This window comes from Balaenoptera borealis (assembly GCF_965194805.1).
Source record: "Balaenoptera borealis genome assembly, chromosome: 3".
Lineage (NCBI taxonomy): Eukaryota > Metazoa > Chordata > Mammalia > Artiodactyla > Balaenopteridae > Balaenoptera > Balaenoptera borealis.
In genome coordinates this window covers 45,408,782-45,423,854 of record NC_138866.1, presented here as the reverse complement: position 1 = coordinate 45,423,854, position 15,073 = coordinate 45,408,782, and the positions used below count along the sequence as shown (strand labels likewise).

The window sequence follows — 15,073 nt, the reverse complement described above, 5'->3', positions numbered from 1 at the left end:
CTTCCATATTGTTCTCCATAGTGGTTACACCGATTTACATTGCCACCAACAGTGTAAGAGGGTTCCCTTTTCTCCACGCCCTCTCCAGAATTTATTATCTGCAGACTTTTTGATGATGGCCATTCTGACTGGTGTGAGGCGATACCTCATTGCGGTTTTGATTTGTATTTTTCTAATAATTATCGATATTGAGCATCTTTTCGTATGCCTGTTGGCCATCTGTATGTCTTTTGGAAAAATGTCTATTTAGGTCTTCTGCCCATTTTTTTATTTTTATTTTTTTGATATTGAGCTGTATGAGCTGCTTGTATATTTTAGAAATTAATCCCTTTTCAGTCGCATGGTTTGCAAATATTTTCTCCCATTCCATAGGTTGTCTTTTCATGTTGTTTATAGTTTCCTTTGTCGTGCAAAAGCTTTTAAGTTAATTAGGTCTCATTTGTTCATTTTTGCTTTTATTTCTATTACTCTAGGAGATAGATCCAAAAAAAATATGCTGAGATTTATGTCAAAGAGTGTTCTGCCTATGTTTTCCTCCAGGAGTTTTATAGTATCTGCTCTTCATTTAGGTCTTTAATCCATTTTGAGTTTATTTTTGTGTATGGTGTTACAGAATGGTCTAATTTCATTCTTTTACATGTAGCTGTCCAGTTTTCCCAGCACCACTTATTGAAGGGATTGTCTTTTCTCTACTGTATATTCTTGCCTCCTTTGTCATAAATTAATTGACCATAGGTGCATGGGTTTATTTCTGGGCTCTCTATTCTGCTCCACTGATCTGTTTCTGTTTTTGTGCCAGTACCATACTGTTTTGATTACTGTAGCTTTGTAGTATAGTCCAAAGTCAGGGAGCGTGATTTCTCCAGCTCTGTTCTTCTTTCAGCCAATTCAATCTTTAGTGAAAAAACTCAGGAGCAGCAACTTGGGCTTATTGAGTAGCTCATTGTTTTATTGACACGTGAGTTGTGGTTTCAGGAATGTTTTAGGAATTCCCTGGTGGTGCAGTGGCTAGGACTCTGCGCTTTCACTGCTGAAAGCATGGATTCGATCCCTGGTTGAGGAACTAAGACCCCACAAGCTGTGTGGTGGGGCAAAAAAAAAAAAAAAGGAATGTTTCTTGCATTCCTAGTTTAGGTGATTAGGTTCACTACCTACAGGCTACGGAGTCCTTCAAAGAGCAGCAGGCCACTCCAGTGGCCCCAGCACCTGGACAGGTTGACAATCAGTGACGGCTGGGGCCTCTGCCTAGGTGGAGCAGGGAATGGGAAGACCACCCAATAGAGGGAATTATGTGGTCACCAGGCATGGACAGAAAAGAGGCAGCAAAACCCTTGCTCCTACTTGGAAGTTTTGCCCAGGCAGGCTTTTCCCTATAAAAGGGAGGGAAACTCTTCCACTCCCTGCACTGCCCAGCTCCCTGCCCCAGCCAGCTCTTCCCTCCTCAGCTGCTCCCACACAGAAAGCAGTGGAGTCCTCAGGAGCTGCAGTTATGCAAAGTTAGGCTTAGAACAGGGACATGAGGGCCATTCAGATTCCTTACTCTTACCCCACATCTGTCCTTCCCATTACTGCAATAGGGTGAGGACAGTAATACCCAAACTGAATACCAAAGGGAAACAGAGAGCCTGGGGTAAATTTACGTCTGGGATTTATATTCTAATAGCTTGATGGCTGAGACAAGCCCTTATGAAGGGTATCTTTGCTAAAACAATGCAGTAAAAATAATTGAATTTATTGACATATCTATAGCAGTGGTTCAAAAAGAAACTACTTTCACAAGAACAAAGTCATAACACTTTAATAATTTGAATAAAACCAACTTCAGGAACAATATACATACAATTTGAACAATTAAACTGAACAGTGTATTTAAATGCATCGAATTCTTAAAAATCCCCAAAATGAACTCAAGGCCACGGATATGAAAAGGTGATTTTGAAGTACTACAGACCAGAGTAAAACAGACAAGGTAATTACTTTGTATTTATCAATACTCTAGACCAATATTGTGGATACTGTAGACCTTTATGAGAACACTTCTAAGGAATGTTAGAATAAAGAGTCATTAAAAAGGAATACAATTGATCTCAGAAAGATGAATTAACAGCTAACAATTTCTTTGGTCCTCCAAGTCACAGGTGTAAAAACTTTAAAATACCAAATGTGAGCTGAATGTTTAATTCTATCTCTAAATGTTAAGCAGGATAATGTTTATATCAGGTTAGATTTTAAAAGGAACTCAGAATCAACCACCACTCTACTTTAGAAACTCCAAGTAAAAAAAGTGTATATAGGAACTAGAAGTAGGGAAGAGTTAAAATTCAAAAAACAAACAAAAAAACTGCCATCTGGCCCTAGCATAAGCCAAACGGCATCAGAGTGGCAGAGACAGGACTACCAGAGTTACAGCAAGCATTGTAGTTAATCCTTGCTAAGGTAACGGGATAAATTTGAAGAGCACAATGTCAACCAAATAAGAGACTTCTCCATGGAATAATTGCGTTTGTTTTTGCAGAGAGTTGGGGTTTTTTTCGTTTGTTTGTTTTAATTTGGCCCACACTGCCCCAGTGGAGGAAATTTTAAGATAATCATTAATAAGGCAGCAGCTTCCTGGACTAAAAGACCTATCCCACCTGAACAGTTACACAGAAGACAAGATCCACGTGGACCACAAGGGAAACCAGAACACAGGCTTCCAGTAGCTTCCAATCACTCCAGAAAATGACGGTGCATTTTTACAGACACCAACAATACAGCTTTCATTAGACATGGGACATAGCTCAACGCAGTCCACAGTGCAATTCTGCATTCTCTCATATTCACGGAAGCTATGGTTCTGCAGACCTGAAAATGATGGACACTTTCAAAAGTTTCTGTAAATACTTAGAAAAATATTTGATAAGTTAAAAAAAAAAAGTTTTGAGGCATCTACAAGGAACTCACAAAGTAAGGTCCCAAGAAACGTGTAAAGGTAGAACTGTGAGAGCTAGTTATTTGCAGTGTCAGTACTAAGTCTTATAAAATAATGGCTTTTAAAAAAAAGGCGAAGGTATCTACACTCTAAATGGTGTGATATTCTCATCAAGGCACAGAGAGTTAAATGTCTAAATCCCTGTATACTGACATGAGAATACACTCGTAAACAACTCCAGGAACTAATTCCCTGTACTTGAATTTTAGAAAGAATAGAAGGTAGAAATTGCCTTTTTAACTCACAGTGAAATTAAAAAACATAGATATTCCACCACCTTCCCTTGGTGACATATGTTACAACTGGATAGTTAAAAAATAAATATATAAAAAATAAAGTGTCACTGGCAGTTAAATAAACATGATTAAAGTGGAGCCTGTTGGACTTTGAATTTGCAGAGCAATGCCGCACTCTGTACATAAGTTATTTTAAGCACTACGCCATTTTTGCTTGGGGAGGATAAAATAAATATATTGGTCATAGTTTTCTCCCATTCCCAACACTCCTGTGCTTCTGAATCAAATTACCATACTCCGAACAAAACACATGAATTCTTCTCCCTTCCCAGCACCCTCAGGTTACCTGAAAGGCAGTGGTTTTATGCAAGTGACTTACACTATTGGCAGTTTGCTTGAATGTTGCCACTAAAAGGTGGCAAGAAGAAAGTAGATTAATTACCCCTTTATGAATTATCTTTATTTGACTTGCTTTAAATAATTATTAAATACAGTTAGTGACAAGGAATAAGCAACAACTGGAAATGGAATGTACAAACAATTAAGACCAAATGATTCTACTAGCTGCACAATCTGTAAACCATGTGGCACACGCTGAGGTTCAGCTCTTAATGAGAGTCAGAAACTCTTCCCGGGTCTTCGGGTCCTCGCGGAACACCCCCAGCATCGTGCTGGTCACGGTTCTGCTGTTCATTTTCTGTACCCCTCGCATTACCATACACATGTGTCTGCAAAACAAGGCAACAAATGTGGCTTCAAGGAGTAGACAGTTGCTGGTTTGGTATTTAAAATAAAAGCAGCCTGAAAGATTAAATCTGATTCAACTGAGTTCACAGTTACCAAGTATATCAAAATGTCGCTTCTTAGACAAATTTGGTCTAAAACTTTTTTTTTTTTAAGTTCCTAAGCTTTATAGCTCTTATTCTTATCAGTGGTTGAGTCCTTAAGGCATCCAGCCGGAGGGGGAAAAATAGAATTTTCTTCCTGGGTGAAACTAATACAAAGTGTCTACGGAGATACACAACTTCTAGATAAAAAGAAATTCAGGATTCTCACTTGATCCATCTTCAGGACCGAGACAGCACTAAGCTAGCTTAGGTGTTCCGAGAAATACTGAGGCACGCTGGTCTCACCAGGCAGAATCCAGAGAACGGTGACCACAGTGGGTGAAGCTGGACAGCACCCATAGTGCACAGTTCACGCCATGACAAAGAATGGGTGAAAACTGCCCACAAGATGTTCGCAATTCTCATAATTCATTCTAACTTAAAGAAGTGTCTTCAGTTGCCTTTTGTACCTATTCTTAAGTACAAGTCTTTATTTTTCAAATGTGTGACAAAATATTGGGAAAACTCTGCTCTTAGCAACAAAGAGCTAAAGAAGAAATCAAGAGAAGACTGATTTGCACTGTTGTGCAAATTCTCTACACCTCCAGCCCAAAACACCACTGGGACATTATTATAGGCAAACACGGACTTACGTCGCTTCAACCACTACCCCCACTCCAGCAGGTCGCAAGGCCTCTGTGATTGCTACAGCAATTTGTTTCGTAAGGCGCTCTTGAACTGTGGATATGACAAGGAGCTCAGTTTAAGAGTCTGACACAAACAGAGACCTGGAAGCTTTTGTTGTCTCTAGAATATTTGAAATCTTAAAAAGCAAGACTTTGGTGAGGTTTAAGAGCCAAGACACACCACCTTTTACCAGTTTGCTTGCTCTGCTGTCTGGGCCACAGGACGTCCCTGTTCAGTCCCCTCACCTGCAGTACAGGTGCCAAGGGGAACTCAGGAACCCCCGGTGCCCTCCAGCACAACTGGAAGGAAATCAGAATGACAACTGTCTCTTTAGGTGTGCGGAAAGACTGACCCAATATTGATAACAAGCACCCCCGTGGAGGCAGAGTAAAGTAAAATAAATAAATATTATTAAATAAATAGTTAATAATAAATAGCTTGAAGCAGGGTTAACAAAGGAGCTACAGTCCAATTATTGAATTGCACTTAGAGCAACGTTGAAAACCAACGATTTAACCTAAATAATGTAGTTCCTGTGCTGAATAAACAACATCTTTGAAAACATTAAGTGTTCAGCACTGCATCTATTTGAAAACCAACAAAATCCCCAAATATCAGAGCAGGAACTGGTTAAATCAAGCCACAGCGTAGCTGTACAATGGAATGCTGAACAGCCAGCAAAATGAATGAGATGGTTACATGTATGTGAAAAAAATGTTTAAGATTTGGTAAGTGAAAAAGTAGGGAAAAAAGAAGGTGACACCAATTTTCAAATACTATAAAAAAGTAGATTGATTTTTTAAATGTTGGTATATGCAATAAAATGTGAAGGAATGTGCAAATACAATGATTTGTTCTGGAGGCTTGAAACACAGCAGACTTTCTGTTTTACAATTTTTTTTTTTTTGGTCACACCACACAGCTTGGGGGAATCTGAGTTCCCTGAACAGGTATTGAACCCTGGCCACCGCAGTGAACGCACCGAGTCCTAACCACTGGACCGCCAGGGAATTCCCTTGATTTTTATAAGCCATATGTATTACACTTGTAATAAGAACAAAAAATACTTTTTCCTTAATAAAAAATGTTTTTCTGTAAATAAAATAGTTTCAAAGTTTACCTTGTAATCTTCTACTATAGATTTCTACAATCCTAGAAAAGAAAGAATTGTTTTAGTTAATTATAAATTGTTTGAAGTGAAATTGGCAAGGCTTCCCCATAAGTCTAAAGAATAATTGCTTTATTGAAGTAATTGTAGGGTCTGGGCAGGAGATAAATGCTTATAGGAGGAGGATAGAAAGATACAAAAACTACAAGTAAATGAGAAGAGGGAGGGTCTAAAGGAGACCACCAACCATGACACAGTGGTGCTTCCCTAAGTCCCCAAAGACAGAGAGAATTAAGTGTAACATTCACTTAGGAAAAACAACAATTAGAGGTGAGTAATTTTCAAGCTCCCACATGATCAATTTTAGGTCACATCTCATGTGTTCTAATTAATCATATTGTTTAATAAGAGCTTAAAGCTCAAGTTAAAAATAAAGACTATTTGCTAATTAATAGCAGACAAATATCAACTATGTACCAACTAAACCTATTAGGATAATCAGATTAGACCTAAACAGACTTCTTCAGACATCTCTTTATAATACAGGTCTACGTAAGCACTCAGTAGGATTAACCGGCCCCTCCAAATAAAAGCCCCTGATCTTAGCTCATAACACAATCTGTCAAGTGATGAATTTCCCCTTTCAACATCTTTTACTCTGGCTATAAAATGTAAAGATGGCTACAGAATTACACATTTGAGGATTGCAATTCACGTGAAGGGTCTTTTCTTTAAAATTTGGCCTTTTAGTCATGAATTTGGACTCAATTTAAGGATCAGCTTACCTATGAGGTAGGTTATGGCCCTTTCCCCCACTGTGCCACTCAGACAGAACTGATGACTTGCTTCTTTATACGTGCGACAGCCAATGAAGTCAGTCACAGGTGGGCCGCCTACACTAACAGGAATGCCTCTAACATTTCACTGCCAGCCCGGGTGCCTGCCTGTTGCTGGCGACCGTGCCAGAAGAGGGTCATTGGTTATTGAGTGCCTACTGTGCATATGATTATGTGGTGAACAGGGCCCCTGTGCTCAGAGTTTATCATTTCTTATTCCTAGTTTGTTTTTCTTTTTCAAGTAAAGAATAGGTGTCGGATTTCTGTCTTCTCAGCATTAAAGATAATCACATAGTGTATGAAGGCCATTCAAGATGGCTGTTGTCTTGCTCTCTCTACATCTCCTGCTTAATGAGTCCCTGCTTCACTCACAGGACTATCCAATCCTCTTCATTACAGGGCTTAATCAGTAACTGCCTCCATGCTTGCCCCCTGCCCCAGCCGCTGGTTTCCCTGGTAACTGATGAACCAACCTGATGTCAATTCCCCCTATAAATGGTAGCCTCCTTCTCCCCCCGGGGAGTGAAGGTTGTTGCCGCGCACGGTGAGGTGTTGCTCCGGGACCTGGCTTTGGACTGGTAAGATCCTCCTCTCCACTAAACCGTTGATGTCTCTGTCACTGTTTTGGGGCTCGTTCTTCAGTCTTGGGGCTGGGCAATCAATCATAAGGCTTGCAGGCCTTCGAGGCGCAGCCCAATAATTGCTGAGCCAGCCAGGAAGCCGAGGAAACCCCCGTGAATGCAGAGGTGTCGGGAAATACGGGTGGGGAACGGAAAGCTGGGGGTGGGGGGGAGGAATCGCGAGGTATCTGTCCACTAGCCATGTGGGGCCCTGTGGCAGCCGACTACCATGAGAGACGCCTTCTTCTTCCATTATATTGATGATAGCCTGTTACCCTCAGAGTCTCTTTCCAATTTAAAAGTAGCAGCCCCGCGCTCATAGCTCATCTGACTGCACTGGGCTGGCTGGTGAACACAGACAAAACTCAAGGACCTGGAATATCTAGAAAATAGAAGCGTACCCCAAATCACCATCCCTAAACAATTACAGACACAGGCTTTAGGGATACTAACTCAGGGGCAGGCTTGCGAATTGGACGTGGCCAGTTACCTGGGAGGATTTGGTTGGGGTCTGTGGCAATGGCAAACTAATACGAGTACCCATGGGCTTCTGGTCCCAGCTGTGGAAGGGGGCGGAGCAACCATATAGTGTCATGGAACAACTGCCATATGCAGTCTACAGTGCATTACAGTAGGTGGAAGACGCTACAAAAGGCCTACCCGAGTCATCGAGCAATGCACAAGACCATGATTTGGGGTCTAGAACAGCTGCTTGTGACACACAGGACCCTCGTGGACATCGATAGTGACCAAGGAATCCACTTTGCCAGCTGTGAAGTTCAGGAATGGGCTGATAGAAATGACACACTGGCATTTCCACCTGCCCTACAACCTCACTGCTGCCGGCTAATTGAAAGGTTGAATGGACTACTTAACAACTGAGATGGGAAACCGGCTCTCTCAACGCATGGGCCAGGAGGCTAACTCAAGCCCTACAAACTACAACTGAACATCCCAGGATCAGTGGTCCCAGTGCCTACGTCATGTTTACCCAGAGGTAACCAGTCAACACCATCTGAGTTCAGCTGTTGACCACAGGACAATAACTCGTTTTTGCCCTTGTCACAGGATCTAACCCCAAGGGGAACACATTATAAAATGGCCCTGGAACTGACAGTAAGTCCCACGTGGTTTGGGTTTGCCGCCCCATTGGGGAATAGGATTAGAAAGGGACTTAGCGATTTCACCTGTCTCCTACCCAGCCCCACCTAATACTGCTGAGGTAATTAATCTGGGCCCCTACCAGAGAAAGGCTGCGTTATATTAACCCTGTGGTCGGTTGTTACACCACCTCTCCAATACTAGGCATGGCTGTGGGGACTGAGGGTGGACAGGCAGTGTGGTCCTGCAGGCCAGGACAAAAACCACGTTATCTCAGGATGCTATTATTGCTTATGTTTTGCTTAATGGTCATGACCTCCCCTGTATTGTGCCTGTTAAACGTCTTATATTTTGTCCCTTACCTGAGGGGAGGGAATCCGTTCCAGGGCTGGGTGACAACAGTGGGCTCGCCACAAAATGAGTCTGCCCCTGAGTTAGTATCCCTAAAGCTTGTGTCTGTAATTGTTTAGGGATGGTGAGTTGGGGTATGCTTATATTTTCTAGCTATTCCAGGTCCTTGAGTTTTGTCTGTGTTCTCCAGCCAGCCCAGTGCAGTCAGATGAGCTATGAGCGCGGGGCTGCTACTTTTGGAAAGAGACTCTGAGGAAGAGGGGTGACCAAGATTGTAAGGGTCGTGCAGTGTATGTAAGGGTAGAGGGTATGGTCGGGCCATTCAAGATGGCTGTCCTCTTGCTTGATCAGTCCCTGCTTCACTCACATGACTATCCAATCCTCCTAGTTAGAGGGCTTCATCAGTTACCGCCTTTGTGCTTGCCCCCTGCCCTAGCCGCCAGTTTCCCTGGTAACTGATGAGCCAACCTGACATCAATTTCCCCTATAAGTGGTAGCCTTCTACCCTGAGTAGCGAAGGTTTTTGCCGAGCACGGTGAGGTGTCGCTCCAGGACCTTTCTTTGGACTAGGAAGATCCCTCTGTCCACTAAACTGTTGATGTTTATAGGTTCGTTCTTCAGTTTTGAGGCTGGGCAACTACAGGGCTTGCAGGCCTGTAAGGTGCAGCCCAACATACAGCTTCACTGAATTTTAAAAAAACCTTTATTTTGCCCTCATCTGTCAAGATAACTTGCTGAGAGGTACTTATTGGGAATAGAATTCTAGTTTGACACTGACATTTATCTGCCTTTCAATACTGCCATAGGCAAATCAATGGTCAGTCTAATTGCTGTTACCTTATAGGTAACACTTTTCTGTGTGGCTGCTTTTATGGTATTTGAGTATGTGCACTCTTGCCTATGTTGTGTCTAGACAGGGGTTTAATTTCATTTGTCCTGTTTGGGATCCATTACGCTTTCTGAATCTGAAGACTGATAGGCTGCATGTGCTCTGGAAACATCTCAGCTGTTAACTTCTCTAATACTGCACCTACCCCATTGCCTCTTACCCCCAGGAATTTCAATGAACGGCATAGTATACTTTCTTAGTCTTCCATGTCTTACACTCTCATTCATACTTCCCACCTGTCTGTGTTGTATTCCATGCAGTTTCTTCAGACCTTTCTTCGGGTTAACTCATTTTCAGCTGTGCCAAATCTGTTTGATGTGAGTGTACTGGACTTCGGATTTCATTATCACATCTTTTCTTCCTACAAGTTATATTTGGTTCCTTTTCCAATCTGCCTAGCTAATTCTGAAAGTTTCTTGCCCCTTTGTCAAACTTTCAGTACTCTTATTTTTCTAACACACTTGTATATTCTGTATCTGATAACTCTGGTATCTGCCCTATTTGACCAATTGTTTTAGCTGAATCTGGCTCATGGTGACTTTCTTCTACTTTCAGTGAACACATGCTCTTAGGAACATTTGTGGGAATCCTTTGAAGCCTGGATAAAACTATCCAAACATGCACTTGTTTCTGCTAGGTGCTAGAAGGCTACCTCCTTAGTGACATCTTAAATAATTGCCTTGGGTTTTTTGAGGACCACACAGGTAATGTGAATTGTGACCCCACACCTGAGTGACTATGTGCCTAGGGGTGGTGGTTCTTCCTGCTCTCCCCAGAATATTTAGGGGAGAATAGAGAGGACAAAACCCTGACTTTGGTCCCACTGCTGGGTAATTCCTGTGGATTCTTACAATAACTGCTTCATATTTCCCCCAATGTGTGAAATGTTAATACACATTATATCTTAGTATGCTATACCAAGATATCATTACAATCTACTTTACCATACTCTTGGGATCAGTAGTTCTCAAATTTTAATGTAACCGGTTTTTGTATTCTTGAAGTAAAGCTCCTTGGATGATGAAAACAGTACTTGTAGCCTACTGAAGTAGGTTTTTTGGATTTAGGATTTTTACAACTACTCATAATTGAGGGTAGTCTATAATTAACAGCTTTATCAGGCTTTGTTATCAGGGACAGACAGCTTCATCTAATTAATTGTATAGCTTTTCAGGTTTTTCCATGATCTTGAATTACTTACACAACATGAAAACTAGTGGTTACTTAGAAGTTTGAAAGAATGCCTAGTAAATTGACTGGGTCCAGCCCCTTCCCCTCCACCCCTCTCCCAACATTAATTTGACTTTTTCTAACGGTTACTAGCTGATCCAGGTTTTCTAATGCTTGCTTCATTCCTGTCCATCTTTTTCTTTAACCTGTTTTTTAAAGTTTTTAAAGCATATTCTTAGTTATGTAACCCCTTATTTCTAAATAGAATTATTTTCTCAGACTTACAAGCAACTTATGATAGATTTTCATGCTTTCAGCTTGTCACCATTGAGTAAGATGTTAGCTGTGGGCTTGTCATATATAGCCTTTATTACACAGGCAATGAGGTAGGTTGCCATTCTACTCTGAGTTTTTATCATGAATGGATATTGAATTTTGTCAAATGCTTTTCTACATCTAATGAGATATGATTTTACCCTTCATTTTGTTAGTGTGGTGTATCACATTGATTGGTTTGCAAATGTTGAACCATCCTGCACCCCTGGAATAAATCCCATTTGATCATAGTGTATGATCCTCTTAATGAATTACTGATTTCAGTTTGTTAATATATTGTGGATTTTTGCATCTATATTAATCAGGGGTATTGGCTTGTAATTTTCTTCTTGTAGTGGCCTTGTCTGGTTTGGTATCAGGATAATGTCTTGAAATGAGTTTGGAAGGGTTCCTCTTAAATCTTTTGGAAGAGTTTGGGGAGGGTTGGTGTTAGTTCCAAAGAATGGCTTTGTAGTAAAGATTGTATACAATTTATATAGTGTTAGCATCATGATTTTTTATCATGTCTAAGGAATTTTTTTAAATTTTGACTTCTAAATAGTTGGGTTTTTAATCTTGAATTTCTAGTTTTCTTGTTACACAACAGCCTGTTCAATTTTCTTAAGTTTAAGCTTACCTTTTGGCCAAAATTCTATTACTCTGCTGTGTATATCCTTTTTGTCCACTTTAAAGACTGAGAGGTAATTAGTGTTCCTACTCCTTCCAGGTTTGTCAGTTTCTCTATGCATTTCAGCCAGTTCATGTTTTGTTTTGAACCCATTTGATGAAGATTCATGACCACTTTTATTATACAACCTTCTCAAAATAAGAGGACTCACTTTATCCCCTTTGACAAATTTTGCCTTGATTTTTATTAACATTTTATTATTTTAAAAGGGGGACACGGTTGGAGACTAGATTTAACCCAGCGGACAGCTTATTTACATAGCCTACTCACTGGTCTTATAACATCTGTGCTCGATCCTCTGTTTTCTCTTGCATTATGCTTTCTCTCCTCTTCCTCCTCTGGCAACTGGGAAAGTAATCTGGTGATACTTTTGCAGGAAGAACCCATGGATGGTATAATTTAACCCTTGCAAACCTCAGAAGTATTCCTGATGCCTTCATATAACTTGACAAGCTAGACTTGACACTGGGCTGCAAATTCTCAAGTGTGGCTAGAGCAAAAAGTGGAAGAAGAGCAAGAAATAGAGCCAGATCACAGTGGGACTTGTCAGCTAAGGTAAGAAGCTTGAACTTTATTAAAAGCTATGGAGCTGCGAAGGGGCAGCATGGTCAAATCCACACTTGAGAAAGAACATCCTAGCAGCATATGAGAGCAGATTTAAGGATCCTAAGAGATGAGAGGACAGGAGTTAGGAATTTAACACATAATCCAGGAGGAACATGAAGGCCCAGAGAGTGGCAGCGAGGATAGCAAGAAGGCAGCATGGTGGTGATGCGAGGGAAGTGGAGGTGTTACAGGGGGTCAGTGAGCATACAACAGCAATGGATGGACTCCCCCTTACCCCTTGCCCCAAAATACATTTCCAGATGAAGCAAAGATCTAAATATAAAAATAAAGCCATAAAAATAACCCCCCAAAACATGAGTTTATAGCTACATAAGTTTTAAACTTCATGAAAAATACTACTAGAAAACAGACAAATGACAAGCCTGGAAAAATTATTTGCAGCTTTAATATTCAGAGAGCTCATACAGATCAGTAATAAAAAGACAAGCAACCCAATGGAAAAATTAGCAAAGACTAAGAGCAGGAAGTTCCTGAAAAAAATTCAGCCTCACCCAATTCAATGCAAATTAAAACAACGGGTACCATTTTTTACTTACCTGTTTGGGTTTCACACTCTTCAATGTTTGCCAGTGTTGGCAAAAGGGTAGAGACAACACACACCTTTACTCTTATTATTAGAGTATAGATCAGTATGATCTTTTCTGGAGAGCAATTTGGTAATATCAAAAATTTAGCTACCCTTAACCCAGCAAATCCTACTTCAATGTTACAGACTCAAAGTAAGGAAATAGATAAGAACGTGTTCACCAAAGTTCTTCTTTTTCCCATTTTTGACAGTAGTCTCAAACTGTAGGCTATACTTATATCAAAGACTGGTTAAATGAATTATATTAAAGAAATACTATGTAGCCATTAAAAGGAACTTTTTTAGACTAAAAGATGTCCAAGGAATTTCAAGGTATTTTAAGTTTTAAAAAAAGAGTAGTATAGAATGTAGGATATGATCCCCTTTTGCCTTGTTTAGCTAGTAGTTTTAAGGCTACATGTTCGTGCTTGCGTTGACATCTTCCAGGAGGATAGCGAAAGATCTCTAGTGGGGAATGGGAATAGGAAAGAAAAGTTTTCCCTTTACTCACTCACTTGTATTTAAGTTTAACTGGTATGTTACTTTTATAGCATAGAGAAACAGGAAAACAATGTTCCCTTTGTAATCTAATGTTCCCTTTATGATCTAATCTACCCTTGTTAACTATCTCCCAGTCACCTCTGCCTAAATCTCTCCTATCAATCAACCTGCTCCCCATCCACTGCAAGATGCCTTGCTCCTACCCTCTGATTTGCCTTTGTTTATGCATTCACTATACCTACAGGAATTTCTCTTCTGTTCAGAATTCTGTTCAGCCCTCTACCTCTGGGTCTCCTCAGTCCTGCCAGGCCACCGCCATCTTGCCTTCTCTGAACTCAGACCTCCTAACCAGGCACGTCTGTGGCACCTGCTGCCGAGTTCTGTCCGCTCTCCTTGAGGGCAGTGGCTCTGTCCTACTTCTCTCTAGCGGCCACGATAACTGGCACATTGTCCTTTCACAGTAGGTGCCCAACAGTTGAACCACGGCTACCTGAGGCACTGCAATTCTATATTCAAGATTTAATTGTGTTCACTCAATTTTCTAATTCAAGAAAATGAATACATGTTCAATGGATTTTCGGCAACAAAAGGAATTTCTATTCAAACTAAATTCACTCTAGAATTCTACTAGAGTTAAACCAGATCAACTCACTTTTGGCATTTTCTTGTTACTTAAAGCTTTACTGTTTGATATTTGACTTCCCTGGCACTGAAAGGTCATTCGTTTAAAGGCAAGCATATAACAAACTTCACATACAAGATTAAAATGAGCAGTGAAGTTTTGCTAAGACATTTAGCCTTATTTATGCCTCTTCATTCCCTAAATATTCCAACTTCTCATAAGGAATAAGAAGTTGGATAATATCTTAGTCTCCTGTTTCATTTAATAGACCCTTTATTCAAAATTTTTACAAAATATCTGAGTTCAGTTCTTTGGTTTACTGCTCCATTTTTTTTCTTACGTTTTAATCCTATTAGTGTAAGGACAAATCCCCATGCTAATAATTAACTCCTTTGTATTGTTCATAAAAGCTTAATTATTGGAGAGCTTTTCCTTTCACTAGGAAAGGAAATAACCAAAGACTATTCCCTTCTACCCCCAAGTCACCACTTTTTCCAAGATCTCACTAGATCACTCTCAAATCCATTTCTATAAAGTGTTACCCATGGCCTACATAGTGTGGTCTTCTAGAGAAGATGGCTTACATGAAGACCATGGCCTAGTGTGGTCTGCCAAGCTTTTTATAATATGAAAACTGTCTATGCTACACCTTTCACACATGGGCAGTCTGATACAGGCAGGAGCAGTGCCAGGATTTCTATATAAGGTGTAGGATTGGCAATCTTGCTGGAAGAGAGGGAACCAGGGGAGTGAGCCTACAGCTATGTTTGCACAGCAAGCCTGCTGATCTTAGACTATGTATTATAAAACAGTAAGAATAATCAATTATAATAAAGACACTTGTATTCAGCTGATATAACTTTATCGCTTGGGAGTAAGTTATTGGAGAGGAGGTTGCTAATAGAAATTATAATAAGGTTGATTACCCCCATCACCACCAATACTATTTTTCAGCCACT

General features: G+C 40.5%; 1 protein-coding gene across 1 annotated transcript in view; it reads right to left on the bottom strand.

Annotated features, from left to right (window-relative positions):
* Positions 1-1,771: 1,771 nt before the first annotated feature.
* The window catches only part of GCH1 (GTP cyclohydrolase 1), a 55,901-nt gene continuing 42,599 nt past the window's right edge, over positions 1,772-15,073 (bottom strand). The window contains exons 4-6 of the mRNA XM_082386698.1: positions 5,842-5,873; positions 4,688-4,772; positions 1,772-3,935 (exon numbers count right to left, since the gene is read on the bottom strand). Coding sequence (XP_082242824.1) covers positions 3,809-3,935; positions 4,688-4,772; positions 5,842-5,873 — 244 coding nt within the window. The 3' untranslated portion in view covers positions 1,772-3,808. The remainder of the gene's footprint in view (positions 3,936-4,687; positions 4,773-5,841; positions 5,874-15,073) is intronic.